This window comes from Beta vulgaris, chromosome 3 (assembly GCF_026745355.1).
Source record: "Beta vulgaris subsp. vulgaris cultivar EL10 chromosome 3, EL10.2, whole genome shotgun sequence".
NCBI lineage: Eukaryota > Viridiplantae > Streptophyta > Magnoliopsida > Caryophyllales > Amaranthaceae > Beta > Beta vulgaris.
In genome coordinates this window covers 27,347,870-27,358,336 of record NC_079204.1, presented here as the reverse complement: position 1 = coordinate 27,358,336, position 10,467 = coordinate 27,347,870, and the positions used below count along the sequence as shown (strand labels likewise).

Genomic DNA, 10,467 nt, shown 5'->3' with positions numbered 1-10,467 from the left:
TTTAATATGGTGAATTGGAAGCACCCTTAGATAAAACACACTTTTGACAGAAACACTGGCACTATTGAATTTGATTTGAAAGGAAGCTGTTTTTTTATGGCACTACAACCTGTAGTAGTGCAATTTTGTGCTTGATTAACAACTTTAGAAACGCTGGAGAGTTATCAACGGAATCTATGAATCAAAGTGGATCCTCAAATGTTCCTCAGAAGTAAACTATAAGGGAGCTTTACCTATAGTTAAAAAAAATGAAGTTTGGGTTTTATTTTTATGTATGATTAGCAAGTACTTGATTATATTTTGATGATGGTTCTCCATCTTTTGGCTTTTTGATGGGTTTTGTTGAGTATAATATGTAAAATTCAAATATTTAATTGAAAGTGTTGTAAATTTGAGTATATGCTATGGAAAAATGCACTAGCATGCTGTTTTTTTGTCCTTTAATATGAGAAGGTCATTGTGCTCAGATCAATTTGAGGTTCCAATTATGTAGAGATTCTATAGTAGCCAGCGGGTGGAATTGTGTCATTGTTCCAAATCAATATCGACTCCATATAACACAAAGAAACTAAGTTCTACAAGGGTGATATAGTTGATTGGATGTATCCCGAAGCTTTGTACAAGTTGGTTTCCCTTCAATCAATAGAAGCTTGCAATTACAATGACACCAATCTTATAGGTACATTGTGCAACAAATTTATAACAAATCAATTAGACATACTATTTTCCATCTAACGTGTTGATTCTTAAAATATATATTGTAGATTTTTGGGGATTGTTGTACATGCAGGTAAGGCTTTGTTTGTAACGATGACGCAACCCGTATGCAAGATGTTGTTGTTCTAGATAGAAGGTGTTCACACTTATATTTATTACTCTTTTTTATTAGTTTTATATTGAGTCCTGATTATCGATATATTCAAATTTATTATTTTTAATACTATAGCTATTCATTTTCAACTTGAAATAATGTATTTTTCCATCTTCCAATGTTGATGCAGTTGCGTTGCTGTTAGATTGATCCTTATGAACCAATTTGTTAGTGAATATGAAAACGAGGTTCAACAAAGTGCTGGGCAGTATAACACACTATTGGCTTGTGGGGTGTATGTTAGGAAAATGAATGGTGCGATTTGTATGCAAATTAAAACAATTTTCTTAAAAGTGATAATAATGGTTTTCTAAAAGTAATAATATTAATTATGTTTTGTAATATTTATAGATGAGGTTTTAATTTAAATTTTCTGTTCAATTTCAGCTTATTTTCTAATCACAGGAAGATACACAAGGTTATTTATCAATCCAAATAATGTAGATGCATCAACTCTATTGGATTGGTAATGATGGAACGTATATTTATATGTGTGTGTGTGTGTCTGTATTTATAATCATTGCCCTGATTAATAATCAGGTTTGTCTGTGATAATTTTGCCAAGAGGAAGATGAAGTGGTTTAATAATTGTGGACTATCAATAAATCGGCATTGTCGACTTCAAATGCAATCCGGACAACTATAGCGAGCTACAAACGAAAAAGAAAAGTATGTGATATACAATTATTTACGTCGAAATTATTTCTAGGAAAATTTTACTTTCTATATCCAAACTATTACTATTTGATTAACGCACAGGGAAAGCACTACAGAATGGTTGGGAGATTAATTGATATCGATGTTGATAGTTTTACATGGTATGATGCTTGCACATTTTGTGGACTTGATATACAACATGTTAGTGAGCATATGATTTGTAGTAATTGTAACAAAGAAAAGCCTCCAACAACTATTAGGTACTCTTTTTTTTATACTATTTGGATATAAATTTTATAAACGTGTTAGAGTTATAATTACTTTTTATAACCTGTTTACTAACTTTATATATTTGTTTTTTATATATCCACAATAAAAAAAAGTGTTTCTGGATATATGACTATATTCGACTCTACCGGTACAATGCGTGTCAAGCTCTTTACAAAACAGATTGAGTTTATACTCCATTCAACTAAAGCAAAATTGAAGCACATGTTTGATGCGGTACTATATAATTTTATGAACTTTACTCTTATTGATAACATGACTAAATTGAAATATAATGTACGTTGTAATTTTCAGATTAATTATGTTATTTTGATTTATCTATTGCAGGTGCATGATAGAGTTTTGCTACGATCGGAACTTCTTACACGTGTGCGCAATGCATATATTTTTGTATTTCATCCTCTTCATCTATCGGCTTATATAGTAGACTATGTAATTATGTCGACTGGGCAGAGAATGTGCATATTTATTTAAGTAATTACTATTTCATCTTTCATTAGATTTTCTATGTTGATGGCCATATTAATAAAATTTTAATTTTTTGTCTTCTCTTTTTGTAGAATGAGGAGTACATTGAAGGTCCGGCAGCAATAAAACATAATGAATCACATCACTTTTTTAAAATATTAGAATAAAAGACTTCGACGTTTTGTATTGTTTGTCAATCTCTTTAGTTTATAAACACCATGAAACTCTTACATTAGTACTATATTGTGCTTGGAATCCCTTTTAAATGCATAATTTGTTGTTGAAATTTTTTTTTAAATGACCAATAATACAAGAAATTACATTTAAATAATAAGAAGGAAATAACACGATTTTCATGAACAATAAACACCAGAATAAAACCATACAAAAATGTTAACAGTAACCCCGGGGCATAGCCCGGGCCACACACTAGTTATTTGGAGGAAAACTTGTGCAAGTGCTCGGGTTGATTAACCGCACTACAACAAATCATCACTTGTGCCACGAATTATGCCACGGGAATGAAAATTCGTGGCATAATTGCATATAGCCACGGAAAAAATAAATAGTAAGACAAAATCTAAAGAAGAAGAAAAATTTATGCCATGGGTAAATAATTTCCCGTGGCAAATATCAAAATTATGCCACGGGTAGATATTTTCTTGTGGCAAACTTTAAACTTCAGCCAAGAGTAAGAAATTTTTCGTGGCAAAACATTACAAATTTTCGTGGCTAAATCTATTTTGGCCACTGGAAAATAGAATATAGTGACATATAATTTCATGGCAATAAATATACCTTTCATCACATTTAGCCATCAGACTTTGTTATTCTATATAAAAGTATATTTAACATAATACAGATTAAAAGTAGGGTATATGTGGTCCATTTATTTGTTAAAATACTTCAAAAATTTTTGTAGAAATGTTGAGTTTTTTTTCGAAAAAAAAGTGTTTAACAACCAACTAGGAACACATAACTCTATCTATAAATAATGCCTTTTAAGTAAATAAATTTATTGTGAATCTATTAACTTATTTATTCTTCTTTATATTTATTTTCAAATTAACTTATTAAACACACATATTTAAGCATATTTGGTTCAATATTTGTTTCTTACTTAAACGTAAAATTTAGATCAAATTTTTTTGCACCCAAAATATTGGCGCTAATCATATGCTTATGGCGGTAGAAGTAATTTTGGCCGAGTTGTAAACCTACTCGGTTGAGGCTGGATTATTTCTCACTCATCTATCTAACTCTATTCTTCTTATCTTCAAAAACGTGCACCAGCAATTAAAAAAAAAAGAAATTCAAAAAATTTCAAAAAATTACGCAAAAAAATCCTGAAAAGAGCAACGCTCTTTTCTCTCACGCAGACTTCTACCTTTATCTCTCACGCAGACCTCAAGCCTTCTCGCTGCCTCCCTGGTGGCTTGACTGGCTTTGTCCGGCGGCCTCACCGGCGACTCATGGCTTCGTCAAATCGTCAGTACAGCTGGTGGCTTCGTCCTTCGTAGGCGATTCGTGGTTTCGACATTTCGTATCGCCATCGTCCTTGACGATTCGCCGACGTGCAGCCACAAAAGTGGTCGAAATTCCTTCCTACGTGGACGACGGTGGACAGAATCTGCTCTAGGTGCATCTTAATCTACTCAATTTGTTTAATTTCTTGTTTTACTTTATATATTAGGGTTTATCATATTCATGAGAATTGAAAAATAAATTGCAATTTTAGTTGTTATGGATGTCTATATATCAGATTATGTAATGTAGAATTGTTATAAATGTTGATTTTGTTGTTGTATTTTGATTTGTGTGTTATTGCCTTATTGGTGTTTGATAATTGAAATTACGTTATGTTTGAATTGGGTGTTATCACTTTATTGCTGATTTTGTTGATGATAATTGATGGTCTATCACAAATTGGCATATGTTTCATTGGTGAGATACATCAAATTTAGTTCAATTGTTACTTGATTTTCATATTTGATAATGAAGAGAAAACGTACTCGAAACAAAATGCAAAACATTGCTAGTTTCTTCACTGAGAAAAATCCAATTCCAAATTCTCCTCCACAATCCAACACCATTAGAATTTTGGATATTTGGTTTTTCTAGTACTATTTGGTTGTATTTTGTATAATTATTGGTTATATATTTATTTATTTATTCGATTGAAATTTAGTTTGGAGTATTTTTTTAAAAAAAATTATTTTGATTTAGTGAACGGTAATTGATGGTGAACCACCATTAGAAAATTCCTGGATCCGCCACTGGCTGTGCAGTGGGAAGGGTGTAGGGGAGGGGAGGGGAGTGTGTAGGGGAGGGGAGGGGAGGGGGAGCAAAAAGCAGAGACAATATGATTTTAAGGGAAGTAAAAAAGTAGTGAAGCGAAATTGGTATACAAAAATTTAGATGTTGACATGTGATTCTATGTTCTGAATTATACATATGCCAGGAAAGGAATTAGGATAACCAACCAAATCATGCTGGTGGAGGATGAGAATGGAGCCACTTTTCCGATTTATGAATCTCTCAAATAATCTAGATTGATGGAATTCCCGACTTATGAAAAACCAGTGAAATTATAAAATCTTTATTAGCAATACTTTAAAAAGGCTTAAGGCACTACGGGTCCTAGAGCTTAGGTGCAAAGCTTAGGTGTGAGTATCTGGACTTGTCAGAGTGAGTTACAATTCATATATTGAATCTCCTGTATAAAAGAAAGTTACATGCATAGATTTTAAACAATCGCTTCACTCTCTGTGCACCTTGGGGCGCCTCATTGTAAATGCTTAGCCTAGTCCTTCTAAGCACTTTGGGGAGCAGTACCTAAGCGGGCTTATTGAAACCGTACCCTTTTGTGTCTTTGTCTTTCTTGGGCTACTCACTAATAACTGGTCTGATTCATAAATATTATTTGTTACTGATCCAGTTATCATGTGTTTATATTAGATTGTTTCTGGATTCGAAATTCTTGCTTTCATCTTAGCTTTTGTTCGAAATTATTGAATTAACTTAATCTTGATTTCTACATTTCTGAAAATTGAGTATGCTCAGCTAATATCGATATGAAAAAGTACTGTTGATATGCAGATGCTATATCACAGATGTACATAAAGCTATTTTAACATGCAATAATGTTCACATCAAATTATTAATGCAAAAAGCTCTCTAAACTACCTAAGCTGCCTGTATCTGAATGCATTGACTGCTTATACTTCGCAATCCATATCGAATAAATTGAGATTTAAATAACTGTGATTGACTTTACGAATGTTCTCTGAGGGCCTAGTTTGGGTTTTATTTATTCTAAGATCTGTATGTAAGTTGTAGTTACAGGGAAAGTGGATTCCCATGGAATATTTTGTGTACATAACTTATATGTTTGCTTTACATGAAGCTGTGGTGAAACAAAGTGCATGAAAACAATGTTTAAATCGGCCCCTCAACCCATCCAACTCAATAGGAAAAAAGGGGAATTAGGCTTTTGTCAAAATTGCTTGAGCCCTACATGCAGACTCTGTTTGAGCTTACATTAAAAGCAGTAAAAGGAGTCCCCTCAAAAAAAAAAAAAAAAAAAAAAAGCAGTAAAAGGAGATGAAGATGTCTATGTATTAGGATTGTTGCAGGTTTTGGGGTCTAAGTATTAATGTGCCTGTTTTTGTTGCTTGTGGAAGATGTGCTTCTACAGCCTAAGTCTGCATTTTGTTTGGTTCTTAATTTGTGTTCGATAAAAGCAAAATTAATGGATGTCACTATAGTATTTTAACAATTTTTTTTGATTTGTTACAGATTGGAGAAAGAGGGTACATATTATCAAGCACAAGATGCATTCTTAGTTACAATTAAAGTACTATGGAGTTTATAATTTTTCTATGTAAAAAGATTGGAGAATATTTCGTTTTTATTTAGTTGTCAATGGAACTTTTTTATTTTAAGTACATTTAATGTAAAGATATTAAAAATTTTATATTAATAATAATATTTCTTTATTCCATATTAAAAATTATGGTTTACTATATATTTATATGCACAATAATATATATTTGGCATATGAAATTGGTAACATATATAGAATCGTGTACTCTCTTTCTTGCCACGGGAGATCTTATGCATACTGAATTTGATAGCCATGAGAGAAAATTGTAGTCAAAGATTTGTTAGCCACAGTAAAATTCATGGCAAAGGGATTATTTTAGCCACAATAGTACGTGAGTCAAAGGCTTTGCAGCCACGGTAATACTCGTGGCAAAGGATATTTTTAGCTACGGGAGTATTCGTGGCATACATTTCACTTTATGCCACACCCTCTATTTTCCCGTGGCAAAATCTTAGCCACGGCCACTTGCGCCATGGAAGTACTTTCCAAAATTCCCGTGGCTAGATTACATAGCCACGGGTTTCTTTAACTTGGGCCACGATTCTTACCGTGGCACAAGTGACAATTTGTTGTAGTGCCGGAGCACTTATTGACAAGTGCTCCGGTTGACTAGTCAAACGGAGCACTTGACATCAAGTGCTCCGGTGGGCTATTCAACCGGAGCACTTGTGAATTTTTTATATGAAAATTTTCACAAGTGCTTGGGTTGATTATTCAACCGAAGCACTTGACAAGTAGCACAAGGAGTTTTTTCCACTAGTGCTTCGTGCCATGTAGTTGGAACGCCACGCATCTCCAACGATACTTTTTCTAAGTAAAGTACTTCGTTTTGTTTTCTCCATATTGTGAAAAAAAAAGTAAATGAAACTGTCATCATGTCTGCGTCGCTAACTGTTAGCGACCTTAGTGTTCTCTCACTATGTTTTGATTGTCGTTTAGGAAGGTCATTCCCGTCTGTTCCAAGAACGTTGCGATGGTCTTTACGACGCGATGAGTAGACTTACATCTTATTACACAGTAAAACAAGAGGTGGCGATTGTCACTATTCAAAGTCTTTAACGTCCGTGACGTTCCATCTATCTTTTTGACAGTCGCATGTAAGTGTTTATATGTTTCTCATATGTATTCTAAGTTGCTAAGTCCAAACGTTTTGTCTGAACGACCAATGAAGGCTGACTAAGCGCCTGATTATGCCCTAGGAACGTCAGAATAACGACATAAACGCACGCATGTTGCACAGGCAAAAGAACATAAGATTTAATTTGCTAAACAAACACACAGTTGTTAAAGTTATGGCCACCCCTGTGGGTGACCCATAAGCACAATTGTCAAAGTTATGGCCACCCCCATGGGTGACCCAAAAGTACAAACAAAAGAGTCACTCCCTTGAGTGACCCTGAGCAAAGTTTAGTAAAATTCTAGAAAGATGGAAGAACAAGAACTTAGAGTAGAGTGATTAAAGACTAGGCGTCAGGGATCTTGCTAGTTTCCTTCTCCGGCGATGCGGTAGCTGACGGTATGATGATTGGGACCTCTTTCTCAGCCTCTGGGTCGGGTGGCACGTCCGAGGCAATAAACCCAGTGCAAGACGGATCGTTCTCATCCGTCTTCGGAGGGGAATCCGCCGTCGCAGCTAAGTCGTCCTCATCCATCAGGTCTTTCATTGATCCCATAAATTTGAGGTATAAGTCTATGTCCTTTTGAGGCGTCCACGACGCCGTCTTTTTCATTAGGAACTGACACATGAGTTTAGCCCTGACCCTAGTGGTCACCTCAGCCTCAAGAAGGTCCAGCTCATTCTTCTGTGCGTCAACGCTTGCTTGGAGAGCTTCGATCTTTCGACGCGATGATGCTTGAACTCAGTTGCCTTCTTCCATATCTCCTCCAACTCTTCTCCATTTTTCTTTAAAGCTTCCCCCATGTCCTCTATGGTTTTCTTGTAAGACTCCAATTCAGTATCTTTGGACTTCACGTCTGATTCGGCTTTGTCAACCCTTTGCTTCATGGTCAGGTGACCCTTTAGCAACGACGAAATCTCCCTCTTCGCCATAAGGAGATGTTGGGATAACTGTAAGAGGAAGGGTGAACGAATGTCGGTCAGCAGTTATAAATTATTGTCATAATGCTGCAAAGTCTTAAAGTAAATTAAGCAGTTATACCTGGAATAAGAGCTCTAACCCATCCGACATCATGCGGGGAAGGGTGTGTTCCTTTATCCTTTCCACAACACTAGGAAAAAGAAACCTGTCAGCCTCCGGCCATATAGACCTGTCCAATGACATAAAATCGTTAGGGACGGTCACAGTGTATGATGGCCCACCCTTGTCCGGAGGGGCCAAGAATTTAGTCTTGCGCGTTTTAGGCGCAATATCCTCTTCGTCGGTGTCGTTGACGAAAAAATAGTGTCAATAGAAGATTCCCTCTTGCGTTTACGCAACATTTCAGCCAATGCTTGACTGTGCATATTTCCCCTAGGACGCGACTGTGATGAACCTAACGATAAACGTGTCGTGTCAATAAAAATTCTGACATCACTGTAACCTAAAACAGAGATAAAAGGCAAACTTATCAGATACCATAGATGAGCAACTGTCTTAGTAGGCGAATAAGATTCGTCTGAACTGTCTGTCTTCCTCTGGTACTTCTAGAATCTTGTCGCAGAGACTCCAAGATTCGTCGTGATGCGTCAGAAACTTTGGATTCAGACCTGCAGAAGAAACGATGTAAGAGTAATGTTAACGACATGACACAAAAGGAAAAATAATTGAAATTAAACAAACCTTTAGTGTTCCAGCCACCAATCAGGGATTATCCGGCTTCCCCTAGAGATGATTTCTTATATTTGTTCTTCCATCCTCTGTCGTTGATTGGATTCCCCCAACCAAAGGCTCTAGTCTCGCTTTTGCATGTAGGGCTATCCTATTTTTAGCCTTAACCCTAATTTCATAGTTGAGCAAGAGGTCGTGAAGAGTAAAGGCTTCATCCCACGACGCCGTCACTCTGTCTACGACGCTCAGAATTCTCCAGACTTGGGGCATTATCTGCCCAGGGCTGATCTGGTAGACCTGCATTAAGTCTCTGGCTAGGGGGGTGAAAGGGAGTCTCAGGCCTATTTTAAAAGGATATTCGTAGAGTACCACCCAGGTGGTGGGGAATGTCTCTGGCGGTTCATCCGACTCTGCGTTCCTAATGATCATGCTGTCGGGCAAATTTCCTACCTCTAGAAACCTCATCATGTCTTCCTCTGACATGGTCGACTGTTCATCCTCATTTTCGTTCCTTTGTTCTACGACCTTCTCCTTACCTCTCGATTTTTCCTGGTTTTTACGAACATCCTAATGCTACGCCTACTAGGTGCCATTGGTGCAATTGGGAAGGAAAGGAAAAGTGCGAATTAAAGAGACTAATGGACATAAAGTAAAAGATTACATGGTGCCAAAGATCAGTTTTCGAGCGGAGAGAATTATGGAAGTTAAGGGAATCTTGCTTTAGAGAGAGAAAGATTTGGTGGGTTGAAGTTTTCAACCGCCCACGGTATTTATATCTCCAAAAGCAATCATCATTTTGGGCCAATGGTTAGATATTAACGGCTCTGTTTTTTTTTAAAAAAACTACCTATTTGAGACCTTTGGGCTGCCTTATTGATCCTCTTTCTTTTTTGCTAAGTATTTCCGTAGGATATTTTCTATATTTGTCATACGAGATTTTTTCCATACTTTTTGGCTAAAGTATCTTGATTACATTGAAGATATTTTGCGTGGTTTTTTTATTTTTTAACAATTGTCTCATGGTTTTTATGTTACCCCGATTCAACAATTGGGGGCAAACTGTTATGGCTGATTTTTGCAGGATGACATTGACATGATGACATAATGACTTTGACACCAAGACGTGAAAAAAAGACACGAAGGCCAAGTCGTCTAAAACCCGTAACTGATTGTCCAAAAAAGGAAGGAGTTCAGCGCGACATTAATTCCGCCAAGATAGCCGTTGATGGAAATGAATTGCACAAAGAAGGAAAGATCTTGTCATGAGAGCTTAGTTAGGAGGATCTCCTATAATCAAGGGGGCGTTACCATTGTAATTCAATAGTGCATTTAATTAGAAAGAGCATACAAAAGCAAAAGAGATACCATTAGAATAGACTACTGGACATTTTTTTGTACTAAGAGAAAAGAAAGCAAAAACTGTAACGATTGTCACTAGTCTATAACGACAATCAACGATAGTAGATTGGTGGATCCACATCCACCCGCGGTTTTTACCCATCTTCATTGGGGTTCTCCGCGTCACCATG

At 36.1% G+C, this 10,467-nt stretch overlaps 1 protein-coding gene and 1 long non-coding RNA gene across 2 annotated transcripts; both read left to right on the top strand.

Annotated features, from left to right (window-relative positions):
• The first annotated feature begins 979 nt into the window (after positions 1-979).
• LOC130590714 (uncharacterized) lies at positions 980-1,481 on the top strand. The gene is made up of 3 exons (XR_008968559.1): positions 980-1,126; positions 1,259-1,337; positions 1,412-1,481. It is a non-coding gene; the product is annotated as an uncharacterized LOC130590714 (long non-coding RNA).
• Positions 1,482-1,485: 4 nt separating this feature from the next.
• On the top strand, positions 1,486-2,290 carry LOC104897027 (uncharacterized). The gene is made up of 4 exons (XM_048641343.2): positions 1,486-1,540; positions 1,631-1,788; positions 1,912-2,032; positions 2,144-2,290. The coding sequence occupies exons 2-4, from the start codon at positions 1,646-1,648 to the stop codon at positions 2,288-2,290; spliced, it is 411 nt and encodes a 136-aa protein (XP_048497300.2). The 5' UTR covers positions 1,486-1,540; positions 1,631-1,645.
• The last annotated feature ends 8,177 nt before the right edge of the window (positions 2,291-10,467 follow it).